At 41.3% G+C, this 17,163-nt stretch overlaps 1 protein-coding gene across 5 annotated transcripts in view; it reads right to left on the bottom strand.

Annotated features, from left to right (window-relative positions):
• The window catches only part of Fbxl20 (F-box and leucine rich repeat protein 20), a 114,641-nt gene that overhangs the window by 40,287 nt on the left and 57,191 nt on the right, over positions 1-17,163 (bottom strand). For all 5 annotated transcript variants that reach the window (XM_023718082.1, XM_004633699.2, XM_023718084.1 and 2 more), the window contains 2 exons: positions 6,536-6,590; positions 3,180-3,254 (listed from right to left, as the gene is read on the bottom strand). In XM_023718082.1, coding sequence (XP_023573850.1) covers positions 3,180-3,254; positions 6,536-6,590 — 130 coding nt within the window. The remainder of the gene's footprint in view (positions 1-3,179; positions 3,255-6,535; positions 6,591-17,163) is intronic.

The following is a 17,163-nucleotide window of genomic DNA, read 5'->3' on the forward strand; positions in this document are numbered from 1 at the left end:
AGCATGGCTTTATTTCTTATAATTTCGTCTTCATACTTTTCTGCTGGATGGTTAAGACCAAGGTAAAGCAGGACCTATTTTATTTTGGTCTTAAAAATAAAAAGTTACTATTATGGGCTACTGGACTCTTAGAATATTTTGCTGAGTTAGCACACCTATAATATTCAAATAACAGAACTAAACAAAAAAAGGGGATACAGATGAATGTCCATTTTGTGTCTGTGTATTCAAAATGGTTAGGATATATAGTTACATTCTCTTAATGAATAGAGGAATTTGTTCTACTAGTGTTTGTAAATAGGATATCATGTCCACATCTTGTACAATTAACCACTAGGAAGAATGTATGCAATGTGTTGATTACTGAAACTGTCCTACCGATTTGGTTTGAAACTGTCTCACTGCTATTTTTTTCAATAAAATTATGGGGGAAAAAGATAGAAAAAAATGCTTACAAAAAATTTATTTCTGCTAAAGCTTAAAGAAAAAAAATTCTAATTTAATTCTTTTTTTTTTTAATGAGCAGAATATATTTATTGAGAGAAAGAAAGCTCTTGTCCAAGAGAGGGACAGGAGGGGGGCCTGAGTGGGTATCTAATTTAATTCTTACAGCACTGTGAGGAAGCTATTATTTTCACTCTCTGACTAAGCACTAGGGACCATCAATTTCAATTCAGATTAATTTCAGCTTAACTGTTATGATTTTCTATTTTATTTATTTTGGCGGAACTGGGGATTGAACTCAGGCCCTTGTGCCTGCCAGGGAAGCGCTTATTCCACTGAGCCACCTCCCCGGCCCCTGCTTCTCTATTTTAGAGATAGTAGGCTATATATACACTAAAAGATGAATTACTTGTGGGGGGGAGGTGAGTGGAAGGGAAGAACCTTCTCTTAAGAACAAGAGAAGGGGAAAGGAAGAGAAAAGAAAAAAAAGAGAAAAAGATAAAATAGAAACAAAGCCTTGTGACAAAGGAGGTCAAGAGAGGCTAAAGGGAAGGGAATGGGAAAAGAAGAGCAATAAGACCTATCATGTAGAGCGGGGCATGGTGCCACAGGCCTGTAATTTCAGCACTAAAGAGGTGGGGCAGGAGGATCCTCGTCAGTTTGAGACCAGCCTGGGCTACAAAGTAAGCTCAAAGCCAGCGTGAACTATACAGACCCTGCCTCAAAAAGACAAAAAAAAAAAAAACAAAAACCAAAAAAACAAAAAAACAAAAAACAAAAAACAAAAAAACCAGAACAAACCCCCTCAAAAAACGAATTAAGTTAAAAAACAACTAAGTAAGAGGGCAAAAAATCATGGAAGTATATATTCAGGATAGCTGAGATGAATGTAGTTCTCATTTCCAACAGTTTCTTGAAAGTAGCAGTTAATGTTTAAAATTTTCACTTTGACTAACTATATGCTATTATCTATAACTTGAGCAACTACATTGAAGACAGCAAAGTACAACACAAAAACCACAGTTGAGTACCTCTCTCATCTTGTTCTGAATGTGTATCATTTCTAAAGTCTTATTAATTAGTATACTCACTTCAAATTTTAAAGAGAAAAAAAAAATTAAAGAGTAAAAAGGGACAAGAAAAAATTAAGGTTTATTGAAAATAAGCATTAATGTTTATTTGACCAACTATGCATAACAGTCAAATTAATCTGAACAGATCTGATAATGAAAATATGTAATACAACAACCGCTGTTAAATTTTTATTCTTGTTTTGAAATTCTGCACCATTTGTACTGTCGCTTGTTAGTCGGTTCTATTTACTCTTCCTCTTTAAAATAAAATTTTAAAAAAGCGAACATAATGCTCTAAAAATCATACTGTCTACTGAGCTTTCAATGATTAGTTTCGCTATATGTATCCTGCCCGTAACTTCATTTTGGTACGGAGACAGAACTATAATGTTCCTTCAGGAACTCGTGGCTGAGAGGCGCTGGCATGACTGTCTGTGTGCACCCAGTAATGCCCTAACCCAAGCACAGCGACATTCTACAGAGCTATGCATGTGGGAAGTATTACTGGAAAAAGTTTCCTAAGCAATGCAATGCCTAACTTGAATTGTGACTGGTAAGTTTTTTGTTGGCTGAAAAAGGAAAACAAAGAAAGATTTAAAAAAAAAAAAAAAATCCAAAACACAATAATTTTTTTAAAATTTTATTTGTGTGTGTGTGTGTGTGTGTGTGTGTGTGTGTGTGTGTGTGGCCAGCTCCGCCCACCAGGGGGTGGGGCTGGCTGGCATGTGGTGCTGGGGGACTGAACCGCAGTCCCTGTGCTCTGCTAAGCTTGTTCTAAGTAGGTGCTTTAGACCACTGAGCCATCTCACCAGCCCTAAATAATTTTACTAAAACCATACCTCTGCTTCTCTAAGAGCTGAAACGCGCATGTCAAGAACACATGCAGGGGCCGGGGAGATGGCTCTGTAGGATAAGTGCTTGACTGACAAACGCAAGGATCTGAGTTCAATCCCCGGTTCCGCAAAAAAAAAAAAAAAAAGAACACATGCAAATAGCAGCCCAACAACTCTACTGTTCTTCAATGAACAAATATACAATGACTCCCTTAAAATGACTCCCGGATTTCCAGCACTCAGGAGTTTGAGGCAGGAGGATGGCTACCTGTTCAAGGCCAGTCTGGGCTACAAAGTGAGTTCAAAGCCAACCTCAACTACAGAGCAATACCCTGTCTCAAAAAGACAAAAAAACCAGAAACACTCCCATAAAAATATATTCATAGTATAGTTTTGCAAAAACTAAACATCTGGGGTCCTATTTTAGGACTAAAAGTATTCTAAATAATTTATTATTTTTGGGCCAGTGGGATAGCTCAGTGGTCTAAAGCGACTGCTTAGGCAAGCTTAGGCAAGCCCAGGGACCGGGGTTTGATCCCCGGCACCACATGCCATGCCGGCCCCACTCCCAGGGTGGGCTGAGCTGGCTACAAAAAAATAAAATAAAACAAGTACAATTAAAAAAAATTTAGTATTTTTTTCAATGAAATAATCACACTTATCCTCAAAAACTAAAGAAACTCTTGAAAATGCCCATGAATTTCAGACATATTGAAGATAAATAGTTCTCTCTCTGGGGAAAATAAGATTTATGTAATCGGTGCTAATCTGTCCCCCCGTGCTGTAATTACTAACAAGAGAAATGGGGCCACACACCACATAATTATACCTCAATATCCCTCTGGAAATCAAATAGGTCAATTCGCTGCCAGTTGCTGCCATCCAGAGCAAGAACATTCCAGGCCTATTTTGAAAAAAAAAAAGAGGTAAAAAGAGCAAAGTTGAAATGAAGAAAAAGTAATATTCACGTTTACCATCAACCAAACAATGACTTGAAAGCACACTGAAAAATCCCTTAGTGCTACTGGTAACTAATCCCAGTTTAGCCGCCTCAGTCTGATACGTGCTTTATTCACCATCAGTGAGTGGGTACAGAAACCTATAGCTACAGATCTTTAAGTAGGGAAGGGCAGATTGTGATAAGCCTGACAGCCAGAACCAGAATAGACTGGACTACACTTGCCCACCTGTGAGGATAGAACCTAGGGCCTTTACACTCAACTACAGCCCCAGTGCTTTTTTTTTTTTGAGGAAGGGGCCTGCAATTCCAGCTACTCAGGAGGCTGAGGCAGAAAGACTAAAGAGTCTAGCTTTGGCAACACAGCACAAATAGGAAGGGCTCAGGATGCAGCTCTGTGGTGGAGTGTTGTCTATAGCATGTGTGAAGTTCTGGGTTCTAATCCCAGTACTGGGAGAAAAAGTCATCAAAACATCACTGGTTGTTTTCAAAATGGCTGCTCCATGCATACTGTAAAGGTAACATGGTACATGTAATGTGGTTATAACATATCATTCATCTGTGTAAGTAGACCTAAGTATCCCTTCAAATCCCTAACATAACCACCATCATACACACAAGTGCACAAGTGAAAATAAAACAAAACAAACCTTAATGCAGAAAGTTCCTGTCATACTGACTTTAACTTTCAAGTTGTCACGGTAGCACACTCCTATAAGGCCAGCTCTCTGACAGGCTGAGGCGGGAGGAGCATGAGCTCCAGCCTAGCCCGGCAATTTAGCAAGACACTCTCTTGAAATGAAAAGTTTAGAAAAAGGGTTGAACATACAGCTCAATGCAAAGGCCCTCTAACCCCTAGTACCATGTGGAAAAAAAAGTGTGCATCCCCCAAAGTGAGTTTTTGGTAACTATTTGGTAATATCTGTTAAATGAATAAACTAAAAGTTGATGTTTGATTTATAAAAAGATGACAACTGTAGGTACATATGTTAAGTTAGTTTTACTTTTATTATGAAAGACTAGAAATACTCAAGGTAATTTCCCCACAATGGATATTTTGCCCTTTATTTTAGTGACAGCCTAGGAAATCTTGCTACATGGCCATTTTGTCACAGCAATGCCAACAGACAAACTGGTTACCAAGTACAACACAGAAGCTAACTTAGGAATGTGGGGCCAGGAACGTAGTTCTGCGGCACAAGTGTCTGCATGGCAAGCGAAAAGTCCTGCATTTGATTCCTAGCACAAAAGAAAAAAAAAAAGGAATGTGCTATGATTGTGACTAGAGAGGAGGCTTTCGGAGCAGGCCGGGTCTAGGGTGTGCAATGCCGGGATAGGCTGCCTGGCACTCTTAAGTCCACTGATTGGGGAGCACAGCTCTGAGTGTGGCTGAACAGATTTACTGAAAGACTGAAGCCACACCTGGGAGGTGGGTGAGACCACAGAAAAAGCCAGGAAGAAACCAAAGAGAAAGGCAGGCTCCCTGCTGTTATTCACTGCCTGCTCAGCCTTGGGCTGTCTCTCCTCTGTCACGTCCCTGTGCCATAATGCCCTCCCTTGGAGGCTGCAAACTGTGAGCCAAAATAAACCTTTCCTCCTCCAACTTTAGGGGTTGGGTATTTTGTTTTGACAATGCAACAGGAATCTTGTTTGTTCAGGAACTTTTATTTTCACGTGCCAGGGGTTTGAACTGAGGGTCCTGAGAATGCAAGGCAAAGGCTTTGCCACTGACCCACATTCCCAGCTTTAAAAAAAGATTCTAACATTTTTTAAGAATATGGGGAAATGCGCCATGGAGATGGTTCAGTAGAATAAGCTCTTGCCTGGTAAGCGCAGGATCCTGAGTTCAATCCCCAGTTCCACCAAAAAAAAAAAAGAATATGGGGAAATAACTTAAGAATTAGATGCCTAAGACTCATATATATTCATATATATGTGTTTCTATTAAATGAATTAGAAAAATACTATAACAATTTTAAGCCTAACCTTTTCAAAAATTAATTTTTTAAATCTAATCTCTTCATTTTCATAACGCTAAGAGTTGAAGAGCCTGGCACATGCTAGGCAAGTGTTCTACCACTGAGCTACGTTCCTAACCCAAGCCTAACTTCTAAAATGTAGTAACAGGAATTCAACGCAGGCCTTACATGTGCTAGGCAACACTATTCCACTAAGCTATATTCCCAGACTATCTTTTTCTTTCCTTCATTTTAAAATATTTTCCTCTTAAAATTATTTATTTATTTAAGAGACACATCAGGGGCCAGGGACATGGCTCAATAGAGTAAGTGCTTACGCCGCTGCATTACCTCCCTGCCCCCACTTTAAAATTCTTTTTGATCTTTTTGAGACAGTGTTTTGTTATGCAGTTCATGCTAGTCTTAACCCCACTTAGTAGCTTAGACTGGCTTTGAATTTGCAGCAATCTTTCTGCCTTGGCCTCCTAAATGCTGGGATTATAGGTGTGCACCACCATAGCAGCCCTTCTCTTAAATTTTGAGATGAGGACTACTCCCTAAATTGTTCGAGTTGCCTTAAACTTGTACTTCTCAGGGCCAACTTGATAGCTCAGTGGATTAAAGCGCCTGCTTAAGCAGACACAGGAACCAGGGGTTCAGTCCCCAGCCTGCCATGTTGGCCCCGCCCACAGAGTGTGCTGAGCCGGCATTGAGACTGGGTGTGGTAGTGCACCCCTGTAATCCCATTGCTTGGGAGGCTGAGAACAGGAGAATCACTAAAGTCCAATCTATGTACTGAGACCCTGTACTAAATACAGAAAATACAAGAACAAACAAACAAACTTGTAATTCTCCTGCTTCAGCCTCCTGAGTAGCTGGTATTACAGTTGTGGGTAACCATTCCAGGTTAAATCCAGCTTTTTAATTTACATGTTCAATGTTTTTCACAGAAAATGTTTTCTGCTCATATTATGCAAATAAAAGTTACAAAATTTAGTGAAGAGTACATGTATTTAAAACCTTAACATAGAATTACATAAGATATGTATGCCATGGCTGAAGTAATTGACCGAAACATAACAATGTACAAGAAATACCTAAAACACAGTTAACTTATTGGGGAGGCCATGGTCCTCCATGTCAGAAAGGGGTCCCCTCTATAACAGTAGTGAGGAACCCACCCAAGTGTGCCATAGGGGGCTGTTTGTCTCACTGAAAATTCTAAAAGGTTTCCCATCGCTGCTCTGTAATTGTGCCAACCATTCTTACCCTGGAAACCTGAGCACAGCGACACAAGGTAACGACATCGAGGAAGGAAAATATCCTAAAAAGAAGAGAGACAAATTTTATTGTATGATAAAATACTTTATTTTTAAAAATTAAAAAAATTTTATTAGAACGTTTGTAATATATAATCTCCATTTTTTTTTTTTTTTTTTTTTTGCAGAACCAGGGATTGAACTCAGGTCCTTGCGCTTGCCAGGGAAGCGCTTATTCCACTGAGCCATCTTCCCAGCTCCCATGATCTCCATTTTATGTCCCTGTTCCCTCCCTCCCAGCAATAGCCCCCCAATCTTGATTCCCTTCCTGTTTTTTCCCCTATACTTTAAACAGTGACAAAGTTTCATCTTTATTAGAGGTAGCAAAAAATGGGTTCTGGAACGCAAGTTTGGGCCATTAAATTTAAAAACAAGGAAGAAATATACTTTACAGCGTAGAGTGGGCTACTATAAAAAGATATAATACAGCCTCCATTTTAACCATTTCTAGTTTATAGTTCAGGGGCATTAAGTACTGGTTCACACAGTTACACAATGATCACCACTAGCCACCAACAAAATTCCTCTTCCAAAACCAAAACTCATTAAGCAGTAACTACTACTTCATGTCTACATCCCAGGCCCTGGTGGCCACCTTCCTACTCTGTCTCTGTGGGCCAATCCCTCTAGGAGCTGACCACTTATCGTTTGTGTTTTACAATTTCATCACTGAGCAAAACTTCTCAACATCTACCTAGGTTGTTAGCACATGGAATTCCTTTTTCATAGCACATAGAGGACACATTTACACATCCACTGAAGGACACTGGCTTGCTTTCACCTTTTAGCTATGGTGGACTCTGCCCTTACGAACATGAGTGCCCCAATTCCCACTAGGATCACCGCTTTCAATGCTTGTGGGTATATATGCAAAACCAGAATTGCTGGGTCACTTAACAGTTTTTTGAGGAACTGTGATTGTTTTTTGTAGCAGTCACATCATTTTTAAAAAAATTTTTTATTTATTTGTGTGTGTGTGGCTGTGGGTGGGTGGCCAGCTCAGCCCACCATGGGGCGGGGCTGGCTGGCATGTGGTGCTGGGGGATTGAACCGCGGTCCCTGTGCTTTCCTAAGCTTGTTCTAAGTAGGTGCTTTAGACCACTGAGCCATCTCACCAGCCCAGTTACATCATTTTAAATACATATGATCAACACACAAATGTTCTCACTTCTCCACATCTTAGTCACTACTTTTTGCTATTTTCATTTTTAAAAGTCTTTTTTTTTTTTTTTTCATTTTTAAAAGTCTCACTAATGTCTGTGAAATGGGAACTGACATCTCAGTGTGTACGGATTTGCATGTCCCCAAGGATCAGTCACAGAGAATCCTTTCATGTGCTTCTTGGCCATTTACATATCTTCTCTGAAGAACCAATTTTTAAGCCATTTAACCACTGTAAAGTTCGGCCGTTTTGTTGTTGTACTGTAAAGTTCTTTACATATTCCTGATGAATTTATCATACAAATGACTTGCCAATATTTTTCTGCCATCCAGACAGTTGCCTTTTTACTGCTGGGTCCTTTAATGCACAAAATTTTTTATTAATTATGATGTAGCCAACTTTACTTATCTTTCACTTTTTTTTTTTAATCTTTCATTTTCTGAGCTATTGGCATTGTATCTACAAAAATCAATGACATGAAACTTCCCATTTCTTTTCAAGAATTTTTCTAATTTTAGGTTTTTCAATTTTTGCAAATGGTATAAGTTAGAAGTACAACTTCCTTTTATTGGTGGGGAGGCGCAACACAGTCCAGCACCTTTAGCCTGCCAAGCACACCTTGGACGCACCGTGTCCCCAGCCCAACTTCATTTTTGCATGTGGGTATTTGGTTTTCTCAACACCATTTGTGTCTTCCCCTCATAAGCATACTGCTGGGTGTGGTGGGGCATGCTTGTACTCTTAGCACTGGGGAGGCTAACGTAGGAGGCTGTCCACATTCACGGCCAGCCTGAGCTAGACCAGGGACCCTGTCTCTCTCTCCAACCAACCAACCAACCAACCAACCAACCAACCCACCCACCCAGGGATAATACCATTAACTACATCCCCCTGCAGGATGGCAAGCTCAAATGCAGACCGGGTGATTTAGGAACTTATGGAGACTCTCTTAAAAAAAAAAAAAAAAAAAAAAAAAAAAAAAAAAAAAAGTGGGGGGTGGGTGGACGTGGCTCAGTGTTAAGTTGCTGGGTTCAATTCTCAGTACTGAAAATAAAAACTAATCATGTATGTGAAGATTTTTTTTCTGGGCTCTCTTTTCTATTCCCCTGTAGTATCTGTCATATGCCAGTATCAGAGTATCTTAACTATTTTAAATTTTGAAGCAGAAAGTGATTTAGATTCAGTAGCATGGTGTCAAAAAAAACCTAGGACTAGAAACTGCGAAGTTTATAAGAAACTACCCTTATACTTTTATTTTGATAAGGGGAATTGAACTAGTGACCTCATGCTTGCCAGGGAGGTGCTGTACCACTGAGCTATTTCCCCTGCTCCACATTTATACTTTCTTCTTCTTTTTGGTCTTTGAGACAGGGTCTTGCTGTGCAGCTCAGGCTGTAGCCTGAGCTGGTCTCAAACTCACAATGATCCTCCTGGTTCAGCCTCCTGAATGCTAGGATTACAGGTGTGTACCACCACGCCCAGCTTCCCTTGTGCTTTCTTACACATTTATTTCTTTATACATTCAATTACTGCGTCCTTTGTTTTTGGCAGTGCTGGGGTTGGACCCAGGGCCTTGAGCATCCTAGGAAAGTGCTCTACCACTGACTCACATCCCTACGCTAATAGATTTCTGATACATTTTGATTTGCTCAGACTAGAGAGGCCATGTAAGGAAGGGACTGCATTTTTTTAGTTTTGCAGCGTGAACCTGAGACCTTCCTAGTGAGCTACTTATTTCTTGCCCTTGGTCAACTGCCTGGGCTGGGCTCTAATTTGCAATCTTCATGCTTCAGCCTCCCAGCATGCTGGGATTACAGGTACAGCACCACACCAGGTTCAAGGGTCTGATTAAAGCTGGTAAATGGACTGGAAGGGTTAAGTGAGGGGCAACAGGGTGAGTAAACAGAACAGATATCCTGAAGTCTAAGTAAGACACCAGCAAGGGGCAGGAAAGTCCCTGAATAAAAGCCCAGGGAACAGTTGTGGTAAGGAACAGAAAGTAGGTGTCCACAGGCAATCTGCAGTAATGGTTAGAGTACGCTTTCTCTAACGAGGACCAGATCCACTGGATCAAAATGGAAAACAACCCTATTTAGATTCAGAGGTTGGTGAGTTTCACGTATTCATTCAAAGGCACTTCTTTTTTTTGCAGCGAATGCCTTCAAGGCATGACTGGCTGTCTTGTGTTGTGGGGATCGAACCACAGCAACCTGAGCCTGACTGCTTTGTTGAAGCAGCCACTTAAAGAACTGAGCTAAGGGGCAGGCCCCCTCAAAGGCACTTCTAACAGTGTCTGAGGTCCCTGCAGCTTGGTAGCTCATCACCAGAAGCTCAAGGTAGACAGAAAATAAGTGAAACATATGAGGCGTAGTAAGTACTAGAAACAACATAATAAAGAGCAGTCAGGGAAAACCTGCAGTAGGAGGAGACATTGGACTGTAACATGAATGATCAAAGCAAACAGCACTGCCAAGATCCGAGGAAGAGAACGCCGCATGCAGAACAGTACGAAAGGACGGAGCGGCAGTAAAGCTGGAACGCAGCAGCCGTGTGAAGTCTCCAGTGAGCGCCTGCCATGTGCCTGGCAAGACGGTAAGAGCTGCACCTGTACCGACCAAGTGATTTCTTAGTATGCTCCTATGGAGACATGCTGCCACCCTTTCCATTTACAGATGAGGACACTGAGCAAAGTGCCGAGTTAAATAGGGCAAGATCATGCTAGGGTTTGTGGACAGAGTGACTTGTCTGAACTGGATTCTGAGTCAAGGGAAAGCCAAAGCAGTAGTGGTATTACTGGGCTGACAAGAGCGCTACACCTGCCCCTGGAGAATAAGAGATGAGAGCAACATCGAGCTCACTAGTGAAGGGGCTACTGTCACTGTCCATCTGACAGAGTGGCACAGGACCTATAGAGACCAGGGTAGATCTGACAGGACTTGGCAACGGATTGGGTGAGAGAGCTAGGGAACAAAACTCTGGCGGGAGCACTGGGGTGGTTTCTTAGCTACAACAGAGAAACTGAAGGGCAGCTATATTGGTGGCTTAATTGGGCATGGTGGCACACACCTATAACCCCAGCACTGAGGAGACTGAGGCAGGAGGATCACTGCAAGTTCAAGGCCAACCTAGGCTACACAGTTCAACATCTTATTATTATTTTTTTTTATATATATATTTTTTAAATTTTTATTTATTTGTGTGTGACTGTGTGTGGCCAGCTCAGCCCACCAGGGGGCGGGGCTGGCTGGCATGTGGTGCTGGGGATTGAACCAGGGTCCCTGTGCTTTGCTAAGCTTAGTTCTAAATAGGTGCTTTAGACCACTGAGCCATCTCACCAGCACCAACATCTTATTATTTTAATGTATTTGGTTATTGCAGAGTCTCGCTACATAGCTCTGACTCGTGGTGATCCTCTTGCTTTCAGCCTCCGCGGTGGTGGGGGTGGGGCTGGTGCCGGGGACTAAACCTTGGCCCCTGCGCTTGCCTGAACAGCTAGAAATGCTATCAATATCACTATGCAGTACGTCCGAATAAAGTACATGGGAGTGTATTTAAGACTGGGGATTGAATCCATTGGCCCTTACACTGAGTTACATCCCAGGTCTGTTTTTAGCTCTTTAATTTTTAGACAGTATCTTGTTAAGTTGCTCAGGCTGTGCTCAAACTTCAACCCTCCTGCCTCAGCCTTCCACAGTGCTGGGATTACTGGCAGAAGCTATCACCATGGCCAACTCCAGCTTTTCCTGCCCCACCTGATGTAGGGTGTTAGGAGTACGGTGAGCCTGGGCACCTGTCAGGGACAGCATGTGGAAAAAGACTGGGTCTGATCACATGTAATTTGTTAATGGAGAGAAGAGGAAAGAAAATGACAGAGGAAGAAAGGAAGAGTGGTCCCATGGAGGATGTAACAAAATGAATCAGTCTATTTTTAGCATAGAAGTATCGACAGGATTTCAGAAACTTTCTAATAAAATAATCTGATAGTATTCAGTAAAATTAAAGGTGCTGGGAGATAGTTCAGCAGCTTAAGTGCCAGCCTGGCAGGCGCAATGTCCTGAGTTCAATTCCTGATGCCCTCCAAAAAATTTTAAAAAACCAAAAATAAATAAATAAATAAAAATAAAAACTGAATTTCAGAAAGTCAAATTTAAAGATAGTGATTTAAGGGTTGGCGAGATAGCTCAGCAGACTAAGTGCCTGCTTACGCAAGCATAGCGACTGGGGTTTGAATCCCAGTACCACATGCTTTGCCGGCCCTGCCCTCAGGGTGCGCTGAGCCTGGTCACCTAGACCTGGCATGGTAGCACACATCTGTAATTTCTGTACCAAATACACACACACACACAACATGATTTCATGGTATGATCTGAAGTAAAAACAACATTAGTGAATGATTACGGAAATTATGGTATATTATTTTAATAGTCTATAATAATTAGGGGAATAGATTATGCTAAGGTGCCCTAACAAGACATCAATGATTTTTAATTTAAAAGAAAAAATGTTGCAGAATATATATATATATATATATATATATATATATATGCACATTCCCATGTAAGAGGATATAGATGTACATTTTTTTTAAATAGCAGCTGGTACATCTGCAGGAGAAAATAGGCTTTTTCAGGGGGGAGGTAATGCCAAAAAGGTAGGGAAAGAAAAGGGAGCCATTTATTTATTACTTTGTACTTAAGAAAATATATATATTAGACTTGGGGCTAGCATGTAGTTCAGTGGTGAGAGTCCTTGCCTGGAAGCATGAAGAGAAAAATAAATAAACCCAAAGCATAAGAAAAAGAAACAATGAAGGCAAAACCAGAGAACAGAAAGCTTGTCTGTAGTTTCCAAAGTGTTCTGCTGTTAAGGTGGGGCTTGGGGAAGAGCAACAGAACCATGGTAAATTATTTTACTCGTGGCAACCTGTGATGACTTCAGGTGCTTTTCTTAGTCCCCAAGAAATCACTTTTTTTTTTTTTTTTGTGGAACCGGGGATTGAACACAGGCCCTTGTGCTTGCCAGGGAAGTGCTTATTCCACTGAGCCATCTCCCCGGCCCCCAAGAAATCACTTTTTTTTTTTTTTTTTAAAGAAATCACTCTTGCATTGATAAATTATGTGTCCTTTTCTCTGTAATATCAAAATAAAATAGGATAAAAGGCTTATAGGGTTTTGTAGTTGTTTTTAAAAGGAAATGGCAACCCATATTTTCTTTTTTTTTATTTTTTTAAAAATTTTATTTATTTATTTATGTGTGTGTGTGTGTGTGTGTGGCCAGCTCAGCCCACCAGGGGGCGGGGCTGGCTGGCACGTGGTGCTGGGGGAGTGAACCGCAGTCCCTGTGATTTGCTAAGCTTGTTCTAAGTAGGTGCTTTAGACCACTGAGCCATCTCACCAGCCCCCATATTTTCTTATAATTACTTGTTCTTAATGTCTGTTCACGTAACAACATGCAAATATTTACCATCGAATGTCATCTGTCTCTGAATAATTTTGTATAGAATAAAATCAGACCAACAAGCCAGGTACAATGTGCACCCTCTAATCTCAGCACTCTGGTAAATGAAGGCAGTAGAATTGTCTAAGCCTGGGCAATTTAGTGAGACCTGATCTCAAAGCTGTGTGTGTGTGTGTGTGTGTGTGTGTGTGTGTATTTAACACTATTTTTGGGGAAGGGTGTTTTTGCCTTTTTGAGACAGGGTCTCAGGTTGGCCTTGAGCTCACTTTGCAGCCCAGGCTGGTCTTCAACTAGAAATGATCTTCCTGCCCCAGTTTCCCTAGTGCTAATTATGGGTGTGCACTACCATGCCTGGCTAAACACCATTTTTAAGACAAAAATTACAAGATTTTTGAGGCACATCTGTATTTTCTTTGAGACAGGATCTCACTACATGGTTCATGCTGGACTTGAACTAACTATGTAGTCCAGGCTGGCCTCAATCTTGCAGGAATCTGTAGTGGTTGACTGTGTCAACTTGAGAAGTTTAAAAGCTTAACTAAATTAGCTCAGCAGAGCCAGGGAGATAGCTTGGTGGCTTAAGCACCTGCCTGCAAGCATAAGGTCCTGGGTTTGATCCCGGGTACCAAAAAAAGAGTAAATTAGCTCAGCAATTCCACACCCCTGGGAGTAGCGGAGCTGCCCTAGGGTGGCTCATCACTTAAAGGATATAAAAAAGGGAGCAGAGGAAGGATGGAGCACCCATTTCTTCGGAGGAGCTCCAGTCTTTGTCTTCAGCTTGGATGTCGTCTCCTGGCTTCTAATGCAGACTCTTCGGCCTCCACCTTGGACCCTCCAGTCTTCGGGTGCAGACTCATCAGCCTTCTGCCACAGACCCACCGGCTTCCTGAAACGGACTTGCACGGAACACTGTGGTGAGCTCCAGTCTTTGGACTGAGTCCTTCGGTCTCCAGTGTGCAGGCGCCCTCCACACACTTTCCCATCCGACTCTGCGGCTGACCAGCGTGAGCCAATCTTGTGATTTCCTATACATTTGTACATCTTAGGTTATATCTGTTTCTCCAGTAAAACCCTGACTGCTAACAGAATCCTGCCTCTGCCTCCTGAGTCCTGGGATTACAGGCATATGCCACCATGTCCAGCTCTGTATTTTGTTATTGTATCTACATGCCTGCCTTTTTTCCTTTGTCCCTTCCCACTTTACAGGAGACAGCAACAGAAGCAGTAAGATAACTGGTGTGACATACTCATAGAATGCACGGGACAATTTTTTTTCTTTGGTACCAGGAACTGAACTCAGGACCTCGTGCTTGCCAGACAGACATGGTGTCACTGGGCTATCTATAGCCCTGGCCCAGCACACCAATTTATGACTTTATATATTCCACTTATAAATATTAGGATGAGGCTTCTCATTATTATACAAGATGAGAATATTACACCCTAAACTGTTTTTTTCCAGCATGCCCAAATTATACTTTCTACAATAAAAAGTGACTAACAGTCACGTGTGGTGTGGAGGACAACAGACCTACAGTCACACTTGAGTACTTCTGGGGACTTTGTTCCAGGGCATTCCCAACTTCTGTATCAAGATTCAAGAATAATTAAGTCTCTTTTCTTTTTTGTTTATTTAGTTTGAAGTCTGTTTTCTAAAACAGGATGACAAGGAACTGTCCAAGTTTCTTACGGCTTGCATTATGAGGGCAGGGCACTTTCATTCAGAAGCCTGTTAAGGAGAACTACAGAAAAAAATATGGAATAACACCACAAAGGAGAGAGAGTAAAGAGAGACCTAGGTCCAAGGCGTACAAGTTCTATCCAAATCGTGGACTGGCCTCTGAACACTGTGACCAACTCTAAGCAGCAGCAAGTAAAAGAACTGAACTTGTATTTGAGCCGCCACCCACAAGGGAGACAAAGTTTACAGTCTGGGCACAGCTAAGTAAACTCCTGGCTATATACATAAGAGAAAAATCCCAAACTGGATACAAACAGACGCATGGCTGGGGTTCAAAACCAGGGCCTCAGCAGTGCAAAGTAAGTGCTCTATCACTAAGTTACATTTTTTTCTTTCAGTTGTATTTTAAATAAATAACACAAGAGAACTAACCAAATTAACTTAAAAAAAAAATAGAGTCTAGTTATGCAGTTCAGACTGGGCTTGAACTCACTATGCAGCCCAGGGTGGCTACGGATTCACAGTTCAATCCCCTGCCAAGGTGCTGGGAGGAGGTGTGTGCTGCCACACCTCGCTGTTGTTTTCTTTCTGTACTTTTTTGCAACACTAATTGAAGCCATGGCCTCTGCACTGAGTTACAGCCACACTTTTTTTTTTTTTTTCACATTGTGGGATAGGGTTTCCTTAAATTATCCAGGCTGGACTCAAATTTGTGGTTCTTCTGCTTTAGCTCCCTACGGTGCTGGAACTAGAAGCATGCAATGCCACACCCATCTCAAAATAACTTTTCAACTCACATATTTTCTGTATATCACCAAATTAGAGACAAAAAACAAAACAAAACACCAAACAATGAGTACATTCTAATGAAAATTTTCAAACAATGTTGTGGGCTAATCCTTTTATGTGATTCACAGGATTGAGGAAAAAAAAGATATTGTGAACAGTACTGAGAAATGTCTTATGAACAGGGAGAAAAGGGGGGCTAGAAAGATAACATTACCAGTTAATAAGAGTATACTGATGCGATGTGCCTCCTACTGTGAAACTTGGCAAAGGGACACATATACCTCTACAATATACTTGCCCAAACACAGAAAACATCAGACAAAGCTGAACAGAAAGACATTCTTGACAGGATTTCTAAATTGCCTAGGCTGGGCTTGAACTCATGATCCTCCTGCCTCCCCATGTCAGAATGCTGGGATTATACCATGTGCCACCACACCTACTCTGAATAACAGTCTGGGAAATAAATGACTATAGTCATCAGAAGTTAGCAAGATTGAGCTAGCTTGCTTGCCTAGCAAGCACAAGGTGCTCAATTCAATCCCCTCATACCAAAAAAAAAAAAAAAGAACTATCAAGATTATGAAAGACAAAGTTCCTGCCCCAATTACATGAGGCTAAAAATGTATGACAACTTAAGGTGTAATCCTGCACTGGCTTCTAGGCTCCACAAGGGTTATTACTATCCAAGAGAGATGAATCTGAAAAATAGGTTTTGCAATGTTAATTTCCTAATTTTGATACTGATGAGATGCAAGATGCTACTCTTTGAAGAACACAGAGTACACTTAACTTCTCTACCCTAGTCTTTCAACTAAGCATGACACTTTCAAAATGATTCAATTTTTTGTTTTGAGACAGAGTCCTGCTAGGTAGCCCAGGCCAATCTTGAATGCATGGCCATCTCCCATCCCTGCCACTGGAATACAGGTGTGTACTATGATGCCTGGCTCTACATGAAAACTTAGAAAATAAGACTGTCTAAAAGAAACAGAAGGGGGGCTGGGGAGATGGCTCAGCAGAATAAGCACTTCCCTGGCAAGTGTAAGGGCCTGAGTCCAATCCCTAGTTCCGCAAAAAAAATAAATAAAATAAACAGAAAACATAATAAAGGGTTGTCTTTCTTCTATATACGTCATCTAACTACCCTGTTTCCTAAAGGGCATCTTCTGTACTCCTCCCACCTTTGTTTTTCGTTTTTGTTTTTTGAGACAAGGTCTTACTAGTTTAGGCTGACCTTCACCCCATGATCTTTTTGCCTCAGCCTCCGGACTGCTGGGATTACAGGAATGAGCTGCCACACCTAGTTTTATATTTTTGAGAAAAGGTCTGGGCTTGCTTTGAACTTGCTATCTGGTCAAAACTGCCCTTTAGCTCCCCCATCCTCCTGACTCAGCTACCCACTGGGATTACAGATGTGGGTCACCACATCTGGATGTTTCTAATCTTGAACTATATGCTCTAAAGCAGTTTAAAATATTTAATCTTT

Source organism: Octodon degus, unplaced genomic scaffold (genome assembly GCF_000260255.1).
Source record: "Octodon degus isolate 3935 unplaced genomic scaffold, OctDeg1.0 scaffold00056, whole genome shotgun sequence".
Classification (NCBI taxonomy): Eukaryota; Metazoa; Chordata; class Mammalia; order Rodentia; family Octodontidae; genus Octodon; species Octodon degus.